Raw genomic sequence first — 22,879 nt, forward strand, 5'->3', positions numbered from 1 at the left:
GTTTTCTTCTTGATAACCTAATTAAATTTATATTTTATTTTAGTACCGTTTAAAGCTGAAGTATTGTTTTATAAGAATATAATTTATTGTTAAATATCTCTCTCCCATTTTACTTTTATAATAATTAAAAGAAATATTATATAAAAGTATAATGATACGATATTATTTTATGAAGTGAAAGTTCAAATTATATAAAAATATATAAGACGTCAAATAACAACAATTTATATATTTTATTAGGTGATACACGGATTTTTAAAAAGAAATATTTTAAATAGAAATTGTTTCATTATATCTTCTAGTAATTTCACCTAATTATCTTGTTAAGGATAGAAATTTTATTATACAAAAATTTTAAGGATATTGTATATTTATTGAGCTTCATTTTACTGTTATCAACATCTATTTTCTTTATATCCTTTCTTTTCTTAATATTATACATATGTCATTATATATATATAAAATAAAAAATTGAACTATTTTTCTTGTCGGATGTGTCATAAAAAAAGACAATACAATTACATAAAGGACTTTTCATCAAAAATAATTGCAAAAATATTAAAAGTCTCAAAAATATATCTTTATAATAATAAAAATCATAAAATAAATAAATGAAACATGTTTAACATTAATATTTTAATAAATTTGTTTTAAAATAAAAAAATATCTATCTATAATATGGTTCCAAATTAAAAATAACATTTAATATTAAATTGTTTTTTTTTCTAATAATTAAAATTGAATTTTTTTTTATATTTGAAATAAATTATTAATGTAAATTATTATAATGTAATTATTTTAAATGCTTTAAAGTAATTCATCTATTTGATTTGCTAATAATGTAAAATGCCAGAAACTATAAACTTTTTCTATAATTTATATTTAAAAATCCAGTTATATAACTATAGACACTAAGGCTCCGACTAATTTAAAACATGATGAGATAGTATCATTTTGTAACTATATATCCTTAGTGTTGGTATATCCATATTAAAATTATATAGAAAAATTTTGGTAACGCCCAAAAATAAGTTTCTCTTATACGAGTACATTATCCTTACCTTTTCCTCTATACCATTTTCAAATGATATAAATATTTGATTTTGTCAAATATTTTGCCATTCCATCTTATTTTAAATTATTATACTTCATAAATAAATATTATATCTTAATGTGAGTTTAACATAATAATAATAATAAAAGAAAAAAAATTAATATTAAATAATAATTTAATATTTGTTTAAATTTTTAGATGATATTTGTTGGCTTAATATTACTTTTATGTACAGAACAATTATGTTATGCCTGTATTGGAGGATCATCTCCAGCTAGTTGCTGTAGAAATGGATGTACAAATACACCAGTAAGTGGATGTTCCTCTTCTAGACCAATTGTTGGCTATCAAACACAACAACAACCACAAGTGCAATCTCAGTATATTGCTCCAACATATAATCAACGTATATATGCTCAAGTTCCAGAATCATATATGAGTTCAGATTCATTATATTCTTCAAATAATCAACAATATTTATCTGGTATCCCTCAACAATCATTTAATATTCCTCAAATTCCTTCACAAAATTCATATATTTCTCCTCTTCAAAATCAACATTTACAACAATCACAATATTATAATAGTGGACCTGTTTCACAACCATCATATACAAATAATGTTCCAGTATACTCTGGAAATGGTGAAAATGCTAAAGGAGCTATTTATGAGTCTATTCAACAAACAGTATCTAGTGAACAAACAAAATCTTTAAATAGATATGATACTTCATCAAATATTAATATAAATAATCAACCATCATTACCTATTTCAAAAATTGAAACAACTAAAGAAAATATAATACCATCTCAATTATCTACTAGTATGGTAAATTCATTCACTCAACAAAAAGAAGAATCATATATTCCAGAAGAAAAAAATATTATTTCACAAAGTTTTAATGAAAATATTCCACAAGTAAGCAAAGAAAATGTAGAAAAAAAAATTGTCCAAGTTTCACCATCAACAACACATATTGAAGATTCTGATTATCGTGATCAGGAACATGAAACAATTGTAACATCAAAAGAAACTACAATGAAAACAAATATTGTACCATATACTAATGAAGTTATGCCACCAAATCCACCAGAAGTTGGATCAAATCAATTAGATGGAAAAGTTGAAACAATTCATGTCAGTGAATTACCACCAAAAGGACCAGATTATCAATTTCAACATAATGATAAAGTTTATACACAAGAAAAAGAAGAAAATATAAATCAACCAGGAACTAATAATGAAAAAAATGATGAAGAAATTAATAATGCTCATATTGGAGAAACAACTATTAATAGTAATAATAATGTTATTTACACTTCAGAGAATCAAAAAAATAATGAGGTTACTCCAAATGTTCTAACAAGTATAAGTTTTGAAAAAAATCAAATAAATAATAAATTAGAATATGGTGAAAAAACAACAAAACAAATTGGTAAAGAACAACAATCAACAACATTAGTAGAATCTAATAAAATAATCGATACAACAATTAGTGATTTTAGAAATGAAATAAAAGAAAATACAGAAACATCAACAATAGGTATTATACCAAATGCTTCTGAAATTTATTCACCATCTAGTGCAAATGTTAATCAAAATACTGATGGTTCTATTTATGAAGAAACAACTACTACTAAAAAAATTGTTACATCAAATCCAATAATTATTGAAGAAACATCTAAGCCATACAGAATTCGTAGAATTTATTTTAGACATAGAAATTAAGATAAACAAACAATATCAAAAAAAAATGTTCAAATAAATTGAAATTTTGAAATGTGCTAATATTATTATAAAGTTGATAGTTGCAATTTTGTTTGTTATATTCATATAATTAACCTTCCTAAATATTTTTTTTTATTTTAATATTTTATTACTTATAAATACTACATTTTTGTACTTAAAAATAAAAACATACATATAATTAATTTTATCATTATAATATAGTTAAAATAAAAAAAAAAACTTAGTAAGTAAAAGAATATAATCATAATTAAAAGGATTAATCATCCAAAAAATAACAAGTTTAGAATAAAAAAAAATATATTTAAATTTCTAAGTTAATAAATGAAAAAACTAGATTATTAGTAAGCAGTTATATACAAATATATACTTTAAAAAAGAAAAAATGATAACTCAATAATTAATTTATTTTTAATATAATTCGTCAAAGTTATAACGTCTTTTTGAAGGTTATCCAATTATATATATTAAGTCTTTTCAAATTAATTTATAACATTCAATTGTATGTTATAAACTAAAATTACATGTATATATAAAAGAAATAATTTTTTTTTTTGATCTTTTATTATTCATATATGTCTAATTATACATTCCATTTATTTTAAATAAAAAAATAAAATAAAAAAAAATTTTTTTTTATCTTTATTTTGCTTTCTTTTTCAAAATTTAAATAAAAGAAAATTATTTTTCATTTATAAATTTTTTTGTATATGTTATTATTTTTGGTTAAAGATTAAATAATTTCAACTAAAGTACCATAAAATAAAATGAAAATGGTATAAGAAGAGATAAAATGTGATTGAGGAACAAAGTATTTTAGACTTGTTTAGTTATAAAGACTCGATCATATAAAGAAAACAATTAACAACACTACTTTTATTTTACTATTCCTAAATATAGGTATTTATTTACAAAAATGTTAATGTATATTTATATAAAAAGTTTTAAAACGATTTCGTTTAGTATAAAAAAAAAAAGTTGAAAGTCAAAAATAAAAGAATAAAATTTTATTTTAAAATGAATGTAATTGTAAATGAAGGATAAATAGAAATTAAATAAATGGTAAACTAGGTGACATTGAACCCTTATATATTTTAAATAATTTCTAAATGACAACTTTTTTTGTTATGTAATGACAAATAAACTTTTCTTAACATGTTAATTATATATCAAATTTTAAAATATTAATTTTGCGTGATTTTTATATATTATGATATTACAAAAATTATATATATTATGTTAATAAAAAAGAAATAAAAAAAAGAGTAAATATTTAATTGTATTTTACAATCATAATAAAAAGGATACACTTAATATAGATAAAATTTTATTTTAATTATGTTTTTTTTTGTTGTATAAATATAAAAAAAATACAATTTTTAGTAAATTTTTTTTAATCTATAAATGATTGTCATAATTCCATTAACAACTTTCATTCTTTTTAAATTTTTAATATATTTGACAAAAGAATATTACAAATGAATAGTTTTATGTGAACTTTTTATTACTATATATATATATATATACTATTAATTATTAACACAAGTATAATCTCAATAGGAAGTACAATAATGTTATATATATATATTTATTGTATATTAATATAAATTGATTTTATCTTGTTTTGGCAAATCATTATTATAAAGATTTATTAATTCATACATATATATATATATATAAAATATAGAATGTAAATAATAATAACATTTAACTATATTTTTATTAAATTTATCAAACTTTTTCAAATGTAAATAAATGTAATTTATATGAGTTAAAAAATAATATTTTTTTTTAATATTAAGCAATATTAATTATTAAATTATTATTATCTAATTATTAAAATTTTTCATTATAATACATGATTTATTGTGATATATATAAAATGTTGAAATAAAATTCATATTAATTATTTCACTTTGACTTTATATAGTATATATTAAACTAGTTTTAAAATTATTTTAATATAGTTTGAAAGTTAATAACCTACTATCTTTTAAAATTTTATATATATATTATTTAAGAATTATCTATTTATATATATATATATATATATATATATATAAACAAAATCATATCTTTTACCTATCACTTTTTTTTTATCTTTATTTATATTTTTTTAAAGAAAACCTGTAGGCTATCAATATATACATAAATTAATTAATAAAAATGATACTTATTTATAACTTATAATGTATGCATTTTAACATATGTAGAAAATATGATATCTATTTTGTTGATTAAATTATGTAATCTATTGTTAAATTTTAAATAGATTTGGATTTTGTAAATAAATAAAAAAAAATTTTATATTATATTACTACAAAATTAGTTGTATAAATAAATGTATCATTTTATTTTTATTATTTAGTTTGTTTATATCTCACCTATAAATGTAATTTTTAACTGATATTGTATTATAAAAAATTTTTTTAATAATAATCATTATTTATTTTACTTTTTCAATATTTATAAAGATTTAACGATTCAACAATTTACTGTTAATTTTACCTTTTTTTTTCAAAATTTAAAATATGATAATTAATGGTACTGTAAAAAAAATAAGTTTTTTTATTATTACATTTATTTTTTACTGTAATTTTTTATTCATTTATTGTTTGACTTGATTTTTTTATCTAAATATTTTTCTTTTTAACTTAAAAAAAATTGTGGTAATACAAATCTTAATTGACATAATTCTTTTTGTATAGTTTAAAATAATTTTTTTTATTATAAAAGATAATGTTGTAAAATATTTTCTCATAATTTTAATATATTTATAAAAAGGATTGTCTATATATATATATTTAAAAGTAAGCAATTTATTACTTAAAAAATGTTTTATAAAATAGAGTACAAATTTTTTACATTTACAGTTTTATAATAAAGAAAATGTAATAATCACGACATTTAAAATTTTAAAAAATTTGTACTTTTTTTTTCTATTTGTTTACATTAATAATAAAATTTCTTAACTATTTTTCAAAAAAAAAATCTTATTTTTATTATATTATTAAATAAACTAGTAAAAGATTAAATTTTTAAATTCATGCTTTAAAATATCAAAAAGGATAATATTATTTATATAGTACTCTTTTAATTTTATTTTTTTAATCTTCTTATATAATTAAGAATAATAATTTTTTGAACACTTATCTAAACTTCTTTTATACTGGTTTTAAAGTATAATATATAAAACTTTTTGTTTTTCAATTGTCTTAAGAAAAGATTATTTCCTGTATTTGAAACTATATGAATCTAATTTGTAATACTTTTACTTCTTTTTTTTTATAGTATATAGTTATTTAATGTTATTATTATTAAGTAAGTATTACAATTATTTTAAAAAGTTAATATATACAATATACTAAAGAAATATAACTTAAATAAATAAGTTAAGATATATATTTAAAAGCAGGTTTTAAGTAATCGTATTTTCATAAAACTTTTTATTAAATAATTTTAAATTTGGAGGTTGAAAAAGAAGAGGTACAAGATATACTCTTTTATATTGTTTTATACAATAAATAAAAGTTTAAAATTTACATTTTTTTGCACTAATAATAATATAACAATAGTATGTTATATTTAATTGTAGACATCATACACTGATTATGTGATATATACATATATATATTTAATAAAAATTTAGTGTAAATATATATCTTTATATCATTCTTATCAATTGTGTACCTTTTTTATACTTTTATATTAAATATAATAGTAATAAAAACTTTTATAATATATATTAATCTTAAAAAGCTATAAAAGGAAGTTTTAAAAAGTACCCATAAGATTTCTGTTAATCATCTTTTTTATATTTGTATATTTGTCAACCATGTTAAAATTTTTAATACTATATATATATATATATATTTACAATTTATCACAATACTTTATATATACAAAAATAAATACATTTGATCACAATGATTAGCTATATTTTATTACATTTAATAACAAGAATTGCTTTATTGATAAGAATATATAAAAATTTTTAGTTGGTCAGTTATATTTAAATTTTGTTTATTCATATTTAAACTACTAATCACAAACTTTTAATATTAATATTTTATCATCCTACTACCATTACTAATACAACTACTAGTAAATATTTTATACTTTTCATGATATTTTTATTACATTAATAATAGTTGTTTATTTTCTTTTTCATTTTCTTTTAAATACATCATAATTATAAATTTTTATATTTATATTTATTTTTTTTTTAAATTATTTATTTACTGCTCAATTAAACATTTTTTGATCTCTATTCATTATTTATTTTTATTTAATCATGATCTCAGTATTATAAGTAGGATATTTGTTTTTAAATTATTTATCGTTTAAAAATAACATATTTTTTTATTAAAACTTACAAGTAAATATTCATTAATAACTTACTTATCCCTCTTCATTATACCCAAATTTTCCAGTATTTTTTTATGGTTAATAACAATTTCATATTCTTTTTTTAACTAGTCCAGATGGTATTTCGTTTAATATTTATAAATGATAAATTGTATTTATCTATATCTACACAGCATAAATCCTTTTAGCTTAATCATGTCAAAAATTTGTAACTATTTCTTCTTCTTTTTTTTAAATTATAGATTTTAAATCACCATTGCTTTCTTTATACATTATATTATTAATATATTTACAATGACACTAAAAAAAACCATTTATCAATTGATATTTGTCACAAAACTTTTATAATCACCCTTTCTTCAAGGTTTTTCTTCATATTATTTCTTTTTTTTTAAACAAAAATCTGTAATTTTAATCATTCATGTGAAAGATATATTATATTATATTCTTGCTACATATTAATATTAGTAATATATCAAAATAATATTTGAGACAAATTTTTCTTTAATTAATATATTAAAATCAATTGTGTCTTTGATAATTATATCTCACCATTCCATTTTAAATCGTTATAAATTCTTTTAAAATTGTTATGCTTTAATTCTATTTAATTTATGATGCCTCTATCCAATCCTCAAATGTAATTTAAAAAAAATTTTTTTTAATGTTTTTTTTTCATATAATATATTATTTTAAAAATAAACTACCCATAAAATGGACACAAATATATTTTCTTTTCTCCATGAAAACTTGTGTATATAAATCACTGATATGGTTCGTCAAGTTTTATTTAGTTTTTTTTGACATTTTTTTACAGTTTTTCAAACTCTTTCATTCTTCTTAGTATAAGCATTTTTATTGAATCGACCAAAATATATTTGTGATTCACTTTCAAATGTTTATATTCAGAAACGCTTACTTGAAAGATTCTTTGTTACATTGTCGAAATAATTTAGATTTCTGATACAACTATCTTCTTTAAAAACTTTACTAATATTACAAAGCTCCTATTTGTAACAGATTCCACAAAACATTCTTTTGTCTACTGCAAATTTCTTTAAAATATTATTAATGCGTTAACATTCTTCTGCAATGATTCTTTATCCGCGCAAAGAGGATTTTCTTTATTTCCACTGCAAGTCTCTTTTCCTCTATTTTACTGTTCTTATACTTTTTCAGAAGAAGAAATAAAAACTTTTTTTAAGAAACTGTTCTAGTCAGAAGTTGTGTTTATATTAAAATCCACCTATAATTCATATTTTTCATAAAAGTTTATTTATGAGCCTAGTAATACATAAACAAAATTGCACTTCAAATGGCATTTTGGTTTTATCAAATTACGTATTAACCCTTCTTCTACATTTTTTTGTGACAATTTTTCACATTGTATTTCTATTTTATTTGTAATTTTAGCAACATTTTCATATCTTTTATTTTGTAAATATATAGTAATTCTGAAGAAATTCTATAGTTTTTTTTTATTAGGAAAAATTTCAAGAAACTATTTTATATTCATTATTTTGTAAAAAAATTCTAAATGTTTAAAATATATTAATTATTTAATAAAATTTCTTTATTTATGTTAATAAAATTCAATTATCATTTACCTTTTTTTCTTTATTTTAACTTAGTTTGTCAAAAAAATTAATTATCCTTTTTTTTCATTGTTTTTTTATTATAAATATTTAAATATTTATTCAAAAAAATTTTTTATTAATAATTTATCTTATAATAATTTAATATGTAAAAAAAACTTTTTTTATTTATTAAAAAAACCAGAAAATGAGGTTAGAATAAAGGCTATATTGAACTATAAATTGAACAGATTTATATATTTTTACATGTTAATTAAGCAAATTTATTACATATTTAATTTTTTTATTAATATAATTTCTTATTTAAAAGTAATTTATTAAGTAATTATTATATTTAAATTTTTTATTATTATGTAATATTTTTTTTACTATACAACAAAAATATTGACCTTGATAATAATAATTATTACAATGATAAAATAATTTTTGTTTTATTTTAATGTTTTAATGTGTACTATTGTATTGTGTTATTTAATTCATTCATAAAATATTCTTAAAAAATTTATAAAAATAAAAGTCATATTAAAGAATCTTTTAATGTGATGATTTTTGAATATTTAAACAATAAGAATAATCTTAGTTTTTTTTTAAAGTAAACTTAATCTTAGATAAAACTTAACAATTTTATTAATCTAACTATTTATTTTATTAATCATTTTAAAGATTCATTTTAATATGGATAAAAAGTACATAGTAATATATAGAAAGATAAATTATCATTAACTTTCAATCATAAAAAATTACAATAGCGTAATTTTTAGATACACTACCAATTTTTTTATTTCTTTTTAATATTTTAATTTATGATATATATATATATATTAAGACACACCCAAAACTAGTACACTTTTATTTTATAAAGTATTAACTTAACATCGCAAAGTAATGTTAATAAATTTTTAATAACAACATTTGTTTTACAAAAAAAGTATAAGAAAAGAACTTTGTTGTTGTTTTTTCTATTTTTAAAAAGTTTATTTTTTTATTTTATATACAAATTTATATATTATTAAAAATAAATGTTCTACTTAATTTTTCAAAAAAAAAAAAAATAAAATTAATTTATAATTTATACTTTAATATAATTTATAATGATTCATTAAACAGAGATGAAGTAAGTTAAATATACATGTTTTACTCCTACATAATTTTTTTTTAACTTGAAACTTAATTTTATTATCAAAGAATAGATAAATTATATATTTAAATAACAGCTTTTGGGTCATAAAAAAAAAAGAATTTTCTCATAATTACATTTCTTTTCCTATATGTATACAAAGTCATTTCATTTCTTTAAATTAGACGCTTTTTTGTCTTTTAAAAATAAATATTTGTTCATTTATTATTTTCTCAATGTGAACAATTAGTCTTCTTTATTCCTTCTTAAAAGCTTCACCATATATATTTCTTTTCATTTAAAATGATTTCTTTTTTTTTACTCTATTAAAAATACACATTTCTAATATTCTTTTTACCTTCATGAGTCTCCCTCTTAAGTGTAACAATAAAATAAGATAAAAAAAAAATTCAAGATTTTGTCAAGGTAACAATAAAAAGAATTTATTTAAAAAAAATATATATTTTTTCTTTGCATTTTTAAACAATTTTTTATATTTTATATTTCTTTTTTTTTATTATTTTTAAAATACTATAACTATATAATTGATAAATATCTATTTATTTTACTCTAAATCTTTTTCATATACAAATTTTTTTTTTAAATTTTATATTATTTTGTTAATCAAACCATATATATGCGTTTATTGTCCTTGATAAAATATAAAGTTGAAACTTAAATTATATCTACAATTTTTATCCATAAATAAATTTTTATTTATTCTATCATGATAAATAGTATAATTATCAAAAAATCATAATATAATTTTTGAAACGTACCCACATAAATTAAGGAAAAAAAAATAGTTAAATAAATGTCTCTCTCACTTAATATATAAATTCAATCTAATCAGCTTTATATTTACATTATATTTTTACGTAATAAATGATATTATTGTTAATAATACAAATTTGAACAAATTTATTTTAATAATGTTACATCACCATAATAATTTTTTATGATTATAGAAAATATAGAAAAAAAAAAGAATTTCATATAAAATAACTTGATCTATAACAAAAAAAAATTTTAAATAAATGATATCATGAGTATTTTGTTAAATGATATTAAAGATTGCTTGTTAATTAAATATTGTGATAGCTTTTATTATTTTATATAAATTTTGAAAAAAAGCCATATTCCGTTAATTTTTGACAGTTAAACTATGTGATAATAATTTTGGATTATGATAGATTGAAGCCTAACATTAGAGAAGAATGTATTAATATTAAAATTAAAACAAAAAAAAAGAATATTTTAAAAAAATAAATAGTAATACTATAAAAATCTATTTAAATTACTTTTATATCTATTTGCTTTTAATTTTTGCTTGTAATATTATTTATTATTTTATTAAAAAAAAGCAAATTTATATTAATTTATAATTGCTAATAGTTTCTTTTTTTGTTTATAAATAATTAAATTTTTATTGTAAAATAATTTTAAATTTTTCTATTAATTTATTAAAAAGTTTTCAAATATTTTTGATTTTTATTTCAATTAAAATACAGTAATATGCATATAGTTTAATAACACTCAAAGCTTTTTTTTTTAAATTAAAGACATATAAGCTAGTATTTACCTCAAGTTAGTTTATTACAAGATAAAAAAAAAATGTATAAATATATCATTTAAACTGGTTTTAATGACATTCATATTATCATTATTTTAGACTATACATAACATGTGGTTGTCTAAGAAAGTTATGTATTACCATGTTTGTACTATATATTTATGTATAATATAAACATTTTTTAAAAATATTATTTTATTACTAATTTAATAATTTTATTATAATAAATATATAATTAAAAATTAATTAATAATTTTCTTGTTCCAGGTTTTTAAAAAAATCTTTTCTATAATACTTTTGAAAGAAAAAATATTTTTACATACTATTTTTATTTTTCAATCATAAGAAGGTTGACAACAAAATAAATATATATTATATATATTCTTATAATAGTTATTTCACTATAAAAAGTAAAAACATTTATTTTTATTAAATGTATTATCATGACAACCACAACTACAACTAATCAACCAGCTTTCAATAGAATTTTAGATAATTTATCACGTCGTCAACTTAAATTTGATTTTGATTTTGGAGAATATAATAATTTTTATATCCCTGATAGAAATATTGGTCAAGGTGCTTTTGGAATTGTATGTGAAGCTACAGATACTCGTAATAATGATAAGGTATTTTTTATAAATCTTATTATATTTATATATTTTTTTATTAGGTTGCAATTAAAAAAATTGGACATGCTTCTGCAACTCCAACATTAGCTAGACGTACTTTAAGAGAAATAAGATGTTTAAGATTTATTGAACATGAAAATATTGTTTTATTAAAAGATATTTTTAGAACAAAAGGTTCTTTGGGTGTAAATGTATTTTTAGTGATGGATTTAATGGAAGGAAGTCTTCATCATGTAATTCATGGTTCTATTGAACCATTAGACTGGGAATTAATATCATATTTTTTATTTCAACTTTTAAAAGGATTAAAATTTTTACATGCTGCTGGAATATCACATCGTGATTTAAAACCATCTAATCTTTTAGTTAATTCAGATTGTCATCTTAGAATTGCTGATTTTGGAATGGCTAAATTATCATTATCAGAATATTATGATGATGCTGATGAATATTGTTTTTATATGACACAACATGTTGCTACACTACCATATCGGGCACCTGAATTATTATTTGTATGTCAAGAACATTCTGTTGCTGTTGATATGTGGGCTGTCGGTTGTATATTAGGAGAAATGATATTAAGAAGAGAATTATTTCCTGGAAGAAGTGTAAGTAATCAGATTAAAGTTCTTATTACAAGACTTGGATCACCATCATCAAATGTAATTAATGATATTAAATGTGAAAGAACAAAACGACTTATTGAAAGTTTTGGTGATATTGAAGCATGGAATTGGAATGATATTATTACCATGGGTGATAGATATAATGAACAAGCTTTAGATTTAATTCAAAATTTACTTACATATGATCAAGAAGAAAGATTTAATGTTTTTCAAGCTATTGAACATGATTTTTTATTTCAATTTAATATAAATATGGAAGCTGAATCAACTTGCCCATTTAAAACAAAAATGGATATGGCAGCTGTTGAATCATTAACTCATCAAGAATTATTAGAAGCTATATTAAATGATGTCAAATCGGCTGATGGTATAGATAATAACAGAAAACCAAATGAAGAATTGTCAGATGTTTGTGGTAGTAGTGATGAAAGAGATAATAAAACAAGCAATACTACCAGACCCAGCTCAACTGATTTGTATGATGGTTCACCTTCTGGTAGTTCTGGAGTTGATGAAGGTTCAACAACAAGAACATCTTTTGAGTCGTCATCTGTTATACACTCACCTTCATCGAGTATCAGCACAAGCAGTTCTTGCCATAAATGTCCCAACAAAACTTCACTAAGAAAGGAAAAATCAATGATTAAAACAAATATGATTGATGAGGATGATCTTTTATATAATGATGAAGATACATCATTGAATGATAATGAAGAAGTTACAGCATTATAAGAAAAAAATATAGAAAATTATTTTGTTATTTTATTATAATAAAATAAGACCAACTTTGAAATAAATTATTTCAAAGATAAAAGACTTATCAAAAAGGAGAAATGTTCCAAAAATATACAACGGGTAAATTGTTTTTTTCTATTATTCATTAATCATTTTTATAAAAAATTCACAACGATATCTGGCAACATTTACACGTATATTTAATTCAATTTTTTTATATTTTTATTTAATCTGTAACATTTTATTTTTTATCAAAGACTAATACATTTTGTCAAAAAGAAAACAAACATTTAGAAAAATAATTATTATGATTAAAATTTCAATTTAAATACAAAAAAAATGTTAAAATTGTTGAGTAATTTTAATTTAAAAAAATAACATGCTGTGAGAAGCAATAATACATTAAATGTTTATAAAAAAAAGTTAAATATGTATTTTTAAATAAAAAAATATCTTTCACTACCAGCTTATTTAGAAAACTGATATAATTATATGATTGACTTGTGTAATATATTTTGTACAAATATAGACTAATTGATTTTGCAAATATTTTAAAAAAAAATTTCTAAATTTGAGCTTTAATGTTTAAATCATTTTTTTTTACTAAAATTGCAAAGTTTACATAAAAATGTTATTCTTAATAATTTTTTGCTTGAATTTATTTAATATATTAATAAATTATTTTTTTAAAATAAAGTTATAAATTATAATTTGTTAAAATAATCATTACAATTGCAATTTGAATTTAAACATTAATGATAATAATTATTCTTTTAAAACATAAAATAAAATTACTACTATATATTTAACTATAAAATTAATTGAAAATTCTAAAAAAATTTAAATTTTGAATAGGCTATTGATACATATAAAAATATATTTTAAATAATTACAAATAAAACATTTTTTTCAGTAATTAAACTATTCAGATAAATAATAAATATAATATGTATTACATAATGTTTATAAAGAAAATTGTTAGTATAATTTTTAAACATTATATCCTAATTTATTTACGGCGTTAGTAGGCAGAGATATTACAAGTGATGAAAATGTACCAAGACTTAATCCTAATGTTTCGTCATTCTTAACATGTTTAGTCAACCCATCAAACGGCCCAAATGATATTCTAATTTCTTTCGACCCTTTATTTCTTTCTTGGTTACATTCTGTAAAACTAATGTTTAAATGTGATTTTGTAGCCCCAATTATGCAATTGGAAGAAATTCCTTCATCTTTTATTTCTTTTTTTGATGAAACATTTATACCAACACATATGTCATAATTTGTATCTTGAGAATAATTTTTATTTCCGGTATGAATTTTGTTCTCAATTCCAATATTTGTTCCTGGTACGGAAAGTGGACAACATTCTATTTTTACGAAACTTTTTTTTAAATTATTACTTTCTTCATTTGGTGATATGACAGATGGTTGACCTGGAATTATAAAAAATAACTTTTTCTGTTAGTGAATTTAACTTACTTCTTCTATTTTTAATCATTTTTGGGTTACTATTTATTATGGTATTACCAAAAAAGAGTGGTTTAGTGCAGTCAGATCTTGCACACATGTTTTAAGAATAAACTTAATAATTAATATTTGATGATTAAATAGTACTTTTGAAAATATAATAAATATTTAAATGATTTGATAAGCAAAGTATTAGTTTAGTAATATAAAAAAATTTTTGTAGACAGATTTTCTCTTTGAGACTCAGATTTTATTGTATATGCCCGTAGGGTTTTAAATCCATTACAAATCTTTTAATCACTTGTATACAAAATTCATAGTTTTAGATAATTTTTACTTGAGATAAAAATTATTGAATAGTGTATACACTTCTTAATCATTTCAAATTTTATTATCAAGAGAAATTTTTTTTTTAAATCTTTTTTTTGATGATTATTATGATATGTGTACAAAAAAAATCTTATTATTTAAAAAATAAATAATTTCAATTAATGGCAGAAAAAATTATTTGGTAACATTATAATTATGTTTACAAGTATGACTAATTAAAATTAACTATTTAATTTAAACACTTAAAAATATAACGATTATTTAATTAATTTAGATTAAGAAAATATTGTATATAAAGTACTAATTGTGAAAACAAAAGAATTTAAACAATTTGGAAGTTAAAAAAAGAGATATTTAAATTATTATACACTAAAAAAATGTTTAAGATAATTAATTAATTAAAATTTATTTATACTTAAAAAAATAATATAGACAATTTTTTTTAATGCAATTTTGTTATTTATACGGCACAAATTACAATTGATATACTATAATATTTTAATAAAATATCAATGCAAAGATCAATATTTTTGATTTTTTAAAGCATATATATACGTTTCTAAAACATTTTTCATTTGCACTTTAAAAATATATTTTTTCAAAAATTGATTTTAAATTATCTAATAGTCGTTTGATTTGTCTCAGGTTAATTAACTTGATTGTATTTTTTGTATTTAGCAGATTCAATTTAAAGTTATAATGATTTGAAAATATTAAAAAATTAAATTTAAAAGTTTTTTTTTATACATCTAAAAATGAGGTATTTAAAAAGGAATAAATATTTAAGTATGTAACATGATTTTTTTAATTTTTTTATAATAATGTAAATGGAAAAATTTTTGAAACTTTTTAAACTATTTTATATGATAACAATTAATAATTATTTTAATATATTAAACCTACATTCTTAAAAATATATTTTTAATTTAAGAATATTATTTTTTTGTTGATATCTATACAATTGATTGTAAAAATCAATAATTTTACTAGTCTAATAAATCATAAAAGTGTTTTAAATATTCATAAAAAATATTATATAAATTATAAAAATTTTTACTAGTTTCCAATGCTGAATTCATATCAGATTTTTTTTTATTATTAAATTAAAAAAAATAGAAATGATCCTATTAATTTATAGTTTCCTTACTATTTTACATTTTTCTTTCTTTTGCATGTACTTAACATTAACTCCATCTTCAAGCTTTTGTAATTTCAAAAAAATGTATACATAATTTATATATTATTTATAGTGAATATTTATTCATTGTAATTTGCATAATAAATCTTATGACATATTTTTATATACATAATTTTTAATATTTTAAAAAGTATCTCTTAACAATAGAAACTGGGTCAACATTTTTTAAATTAATTGTGTCTATATTAATAATTTAGGTTGATTTACATATTTATATAAAGTTTAAAAATTTTCTTTTTAACAAATTATTTGTATTGTTTAATAAAATTATCAAAAGTTAATAGAAAGCAATAAAAAAATTTAAAGATTGTTTACTTTATAGGCACTAAAAATAAAAAAAAGATAATGTAGTAATAATGAAATTTATTATGGAACTAAATCCACAATTTAGTATATAAAAGATAAATATTGTTTCCATTTGCCATTGATATTGTAATTTTATAAACTTTTTTAATTAATATAATTTTTATTGTTTATTACAAAAATATTAATTTTGAAGACGCCAACAAAAAAATAACTTTAATAATATTATGTCATTCAAAGTATAATAAATACTAATATTTGACAAAAGAATAATTTAAAACAAAAGAAATTATTTCACTTGATGAAGAATTATTTAATTTTAAATACATAAAGTTATTTATTAAATGCAATATATATTTAAAAAAAACACATTTGTATATATTAGGTTGTATCAAATGAAATGCATGATTATATTTAAAAACTTTAAATTTGCATAAAAAATTTAAAAATAAATAATTTTTTTTTAAAAATATTTACTATTGGCTTCAACACATTGTTTCCAACGTGATATTAACTTATTTATTTTATTTTCATTAAAATTGGCATCACTAGTGGCAATAAAATTATCAAAGACAGTTTTTGTTACTCTTCATCTTTAAAAACTTTATCCTTGAGAAATTGGTCCAAATTTTTTAAAAAATAGAAATCCGTTAGGGCAAAATTTGAAGAATATGGTGGATGCGGCAGAGTTTTATATTTTAATTCGTTGAGCTTCTGGAACGTTGTTTTTGAAAAATGTGGGCAAGCATTGTCGTGTAATAAAATAGGACCTTTTCTATTGACTAAAGAAGGCCTTTTTTGGACAATTTTTGATGCATTTTTTCTAATTCTCTACAATAAGATTCAGAATTAATGGTTTCATCTTGTTTCATAAATTCATAATGAACCAGTGCTTCAGAAGACCACCAGACAATAACCATCACCTTCTTAGGCGTTACTTGAGGTTTTGAAAACTGTTTTGGAGCTTTATCTTTATCCAACTATTGTCTTCCCGTTTTCTTCTGTCGTATAAAATCCACTTTACATCGCAGGTTACAATTCGATCTAAAAATGGGTTGTTTTTATTCCCTAGAAGTAAAGAAGAGCAAATTTCTAGACGATCGTTTTTTTGTTTTTCGGTTAGCTTATGTGTACCCATTGATCTAACTTTTTTTTTCCAATTTGTTTTTAATGTCAAAAAAACATTGTTTATTGAAACCCCAAGTTCTTCTGATAATTTTCTAACCTTTTGTTAAGAATTATCTTCATTTATTGTTTTTAAAAAGTCCTCATCAACGTCTGAAGCTGGTCTCCCATTGTCTTCATTCTTAAGATTCTCATTTCTCTCTTTGATTCTTTTAACTATCTTTTTACAGTTGATGGATTCAAATAGCCTTTTCCAAAAACAGAATTAATATCTTCTGCTGTTTTTGCTGTACTAATGCTTTTTTTGAATTCATATAAAAAAATAATACAGATATCATGTTTGGTAACCATTCTAGAAAAATTTTAAATTTATTGCAAAAAACTTTTTTTTGGCATGATTTATATGCCATTGTGTAGATGATATTCTTAGAAATTTAACAAAGTACTAAACTTTATAAAAGCATAGCTAATTATTTATTTAAGTTAGTTGCAAATGTTGCACAATTAACAACATATATTCCATATGATACACTCTAATATTTTTGTCAACTACAATCATCTTAAAAAGTGACTTTTTCGGAATGACATTTAATTATGACTAATTATATAAGCCATATTTTAAATGTTTTTAAAGAAAAGCCATATGAAACTTAAATTTATTTTAGTTTACCGTAAAATATAATAATTTTATAAAAATAAAACAAATTTAAAGAAATAACTTTATAACTAATCACTAAATAAAATAGATTTAATAATAATTAAAAAAAAATTTTAAATAATTTTTATACAGTAAGTGATTGTCTGTTATTAAAATTTTAAAAAGAAAGCTGTTTTAATTTATTTACGTTAATTTTAATTATTTTTAATTTGTATAATTTTTTAGGTTAATAAGATAGTTCAATATGTACCATTAACTTTTTTTGAAAATCAAAAACGAATTATGATATTAATAAAGCGTTTTTTCGATTAATAATTAGTAATATAATAAGCAAAATACAATAATTTATTTTTACAAAAAATTGCATATTTCTGTTTATATAAGGATTTTATTTAAAAAATGTTGTTTTTTTAATATTAGTATTAGAAGAATATAATTTTTATATATGACAAAAAAATATTTTTTTAAATTATTACGAGTAATATAGTTATACATTTAGTAACACATTTTATTTAAAAGACAAAAATATAAAATTTTTACTTTGCGGGTTGTTAACTTCTATTCTCATATACTTTTTAATACTCTTCATAGTTACTTTCTTCGGGTGTAAATAAAACAAATATATTATTAAATAAAGTGTATTATAACATATTTTAACTAAACTATTAATAACTTTTTTTTAAAAAATGTAATTTTTTTTTATAATTAAATACAATATTAAATAAAAAAATAGAAGCATAATAGTAATTTTAAAATAATTTTAGTTAAAATTTGGCATTATAAATTTAAAAGATATAATTAACGTATTTGAAATATATTTTCATGTAAATTATTAAAAAAAATTTACATAACTAAAAACCATTAAATATGTAAAAAAATTAAATTTTTGAATATATATAATCAATAAACAATTCAAGAGTAGGTAAAATTTAAATCTTCAAAAATAAATGAGCATAAATCAAATAATTTAATTTTAAAATATATAAAAATAATTTTGTAATTTCATTTTTGTAGGTTATGAAAATAAAAATAGCATTTGGATTTTTTTACATTTTTTAAACTATACATTATACTTAAGTCATTAAATATAGTATTTGTTTAATAAAATTATAGTAAATTCTAATATTTAATTAAATTTAAAAGCTATTAAAATATGACAATTTTTTAATATATATTTTAAACTATTGAAAATGAAAATAGAAATCAAGAAATTTTTTTTAAATATTTATAGTGGCTTGCTAATATAAATAAAACAATGGTAAGTAAGAAAGAAGTTATTTTTTTAAAAACTATAGATTTTTTATTTGATAAATCAAGTATGGAAATATTTGAAACATGGATATATATTTTTCAATATTTTTTTTGCTTTTCAAATGAGTATTCACAATCAACCTTATAATTTAATTTTTTTAACAATCTTATCACCTTTTTTTTGCATTAACGTATTTTTTTATTCATAATTTAATATCTTATAATGTTGAGATTGAATTATTTATCTATAATGTTTTATTTTAAAAAGCTTAGCTAATAACTTTTTACAATATTTTATTATAATATAAAAAAAATATTAATACTTAAAAAAAGGTTAAAGATGTTAGCTATGCTACTTTTAAATCTGATTGTTAAGATATTTTTTCTAAATTGTATTTTTAAAAAACCACTTTAATAATTTTTATTCTTTTTATTGTCTTCTTTAATGAAAATAACTTAATGAAGATAATATCATAATATTTTCTTTATAAAATATTTTTACTTTCACGTGTTTTAATTTTTTTTAATTTGAAATGTTTTTAATTTTTTCTAGCCATATTTTTATATCTTTTACATCTGTAATAACAATACACTAATTACTTTGTTTTTTTTTTCTTAAAATATATTAAATATATGCATATAAAACTATGATTTTTTAAGTTAAATCTATTTTATATATTCATCTTGTTTATTTTTTTAATTAAGTAACACCTTAAAAGTAGTATTTAAATAATGTAATAAACAATTGTATATGTTAACTTCAAATGATATAGTTTTGAATTGTTTTCTTTTTTAAATACTATTTCTGGTTTTTTTTTCAAAATAACTATTTTTGAAAATTGTAATATGTTATAGTAATAAAAAATTTCATTTTTTTACATTTTAATTTTATTCATTATTCGCATTCTATTCTTATATTATCTATCTTAATGTTACTTTTTGTCATATATTTCATAAATATATTTAATGTGATTTTATATAATTGGCAATTTCTATTTACTATTAAAATATTTTATAGTAATGTTTGCTACAATTTATTTAAATATTTTTACTTTTATTCTTTATAAATTATATAATAATTATCATAAGAAATACACTATTCTTTTTTAATATTGCTATAATTAATAATTTATCTTATTTAAAATAATTGATTTTATACCAGAAGTTGTAAAAATAAATCATTTTGTAGAAAATATTTTTCATCAAACATTTTTATATTTGTTTTTCCATTAAATATAAATTAATCAATTTCAATCAAATGACTTATTGAATATTTTTTTTAATATTTAAACTTCAATGAAATAAATGCTAAATATCAATTTTAAAAAATTTTTTGTTATTAAATAACTAAATTTTAATAGTTAAGTTATTAATCTTCTATGCTTTTTTTTTTTAATATTTCTATATCAAAATTATTAAAATAATGTTCTATGAATGAAATAAAATGCAAAAATTGTTTTCATATTTATGGCAATTTTAATACATACAAATAATAAAACAATGTGTATATTAAAACTATATATTAAACAATTTTATAACCAAGTTTATTTATTTCCTCTTTAAAATTTATTTGAAGTATTATCTATTCATAATATAACTTATTTGGAAAATTATGTATGTATTTTCATTAAAAGATAAATATTTTATTTTAACATGAAAATATAGTAAATTAAAAACTATGTTTTCGCAAAAAAAAATTATTCAATTTACTTTTTTTGCTTTTCAAGACACAATTTAAGTTGGTTTGTGACTTTTTCAATAGTTTCCTGGTTTGAATTTTGACCAAATGTACCTATTCTCCATATTTTTCCGGCTGTAGCACCTAATCCACCTGCAATTTCAATTCCATTTTCCATCATGCAGCTAATAACTTGTTGCCAAGATATATTCTCTGGTACTTTTACTGTTGTTAAACATGGTAATCGAAGATTTTCATTTTCTACAAATGGTTCTAAACCAATTTCATTCAATTTTTTGTAAAGTATTTTAGCATTTTTTTGATGACGAGCAACTGAACAATCAATTCCTTCTTGTACAATATCGGCTAACGCTGCTCGTAAAGCATAAACCATTGAAATCATTCCTGTATGATGATATCTTCTTTGTTCACCATAACAACCCCAATAGTTTCCTAATTCCATCGCATCAAAATAAAATGATGCAACAGGTGTTTTTCTTTTTTTAATATGTTCAACAGCTTTATCACTAAATGTTATTGGCGCTAAGCCTGGTGGAGCATTAAGAACTTTTTGAGTAGCTGAGTATACACAATCAATTTCTAATTCATCACTATTAAAAGGAGCACCACCAATAGATGCAACAGTATCAACAAGCAAAAGAGCATTATTATCATGACATATTTTACCAAAGCCATTTAATGGATGCATAACACCAGTTGAAGATTCACCATGACAAATAAAAACAACATTAGGTTTGTAAGTTTTAACAACATTTTTAAATTCTTCAATATCAGCAGATTTTCCATTTTCTACTTCCAAAACTTTTACATCAACTCCCATTCGTTTTGCAAGAGATGCTGCTCTACTACCCCATAGACCATTCTGAATAACCAAAAATTTAGATTCTTTTTCTAATAAATTAACCAAAGCACATTCCATTCCAGCATGACCAGTTCCACTAACAGCAAAAGTTAATTTGTTACTTGTTTGAAATAAGTACTTAATTCCTTCTCTAACATCATCCATTATTTTAGTAAATTCAGGATGTAAATGTCCTAATAATGTTTTACAAGTAGATTCTTGAATATCATTTCTCATATTACTTGGTCCTGGTCCCATTAAAAGTCTTGGAGGTACATTCATAGGCTCTAATAATTGTAATGGTTTTTCAATTTTCATACTTGTTTTCTAAAACAAACAAAAAAAAAGATTAAAATTTATATTAAAATATAAATATCTAACATTTAAAATAGATGTTGAAAAAGCTGCTCCACGTAATGAAACATGAATTTTTATATAAGTAGATAAAAAATTTTTAGATGCAATCATTTATTTAATATAAATAAAAATAGTTAAAGAAATTTTTCTATACAATTAAATTGTATTTTGATAGTTAAGGTTAAATTAAATATCATG

At 19.1% G+C, this 22,879-nt stretch overlaps 4 protein-coding genes across 4 annotated transcripts; 2 read left to right on the top strand and 2 right to left on the bottom strand.

Annotated features, from left to right (window-relative positions):
• Positions 1-1,252: 1,252 nt before the first annotated feature.
• On the top strand, positions 1,253-2,782 carry SRAE_X000136800 (Hypothetical protein; the record flags this gene model as incomplete). The annotated part of the gene is made up of 1 exon (XM_024648163.1): positions 1,253-2,782. One exon carries the CDS (start codon positions 1,253-1,255, stop codon positions 2,780-2,782), a length of 1,530 nt encoding a protein of 509 aa, XP_024498833.1.
• A 9,114-nt stretch (positions 2,783-11,896) lies between these two features.
• Positions 11,897-13,443, top strand: SRAE_X000136900 (Mitogen-activated protein kinase 7; the record flags this gene model as incomplete). Its single annotated transcript, XM_024648174.1, has 2 exons — positions 11,897-12,082; positions 12,127-13,443. The coding sequence occupies 2 exons, from the start codon at positions 11,897-11,899 to the stop codon at positions 13,441-13,443; spliced, it is 1,503 nt and encodes a 500-aa protein (XP_024498834.1).
• Positions 13,444-14,436: 993 nt separating this feature from the next.
• On the bottom strand, positions 14,437-15,019 carry SRAE_X000137000 (Hypothetical protein; the record flags this gene model as incomplete). Its single annotated transcript, XM_024648185.1, has 2 exons — positions 14,437-14,885; positions 14,932-15,019. 2 exons carry the CDS (start codon positions 15,017-15,019, stop codon positions 14,437-14,439), a joined length of 537 nt encoding a protein of 178 aa, XP_024498835.1.
• A 6,471-nt stretch (positions 15,020-21,490) lies between these two features.
• SRAE_X000137100 (Serine--pyruvate aminotransferase) lies at positions 21,491-22,792 on the bottom strand (the record flags this gene model as incomplete). Its single annotated transcript, XM_024648196.1, has 2 exons — positions 21,491-22,651; positions 22,706-22,792. 2 exons carry the CDS (start codon positions 22,790-22,792, stop codon positions 21,491-21,493), a joined length of 1,248 nt encoding a protein of 415 aa, XP_024498836.1.
• Positions 22,793-22,879: the final 87 nt, after the last annotated feature.

This window comes from Strongyloides ratti, scaffold srae_chrx_scaffold0000002 (genome assembly GCF_001040885.1).
Source record: "Strongyloides ratti genome assembly S_ratti_ED321, scaffold srae_chrx_scaffold0000002".
Classification (NCBI taxonomy): Eukaryota; Metazoa; Nematoda; class Chromadorea; order Rhabditida; family Strongyloididae; genus Strongyloides; species Strongyloides ratti.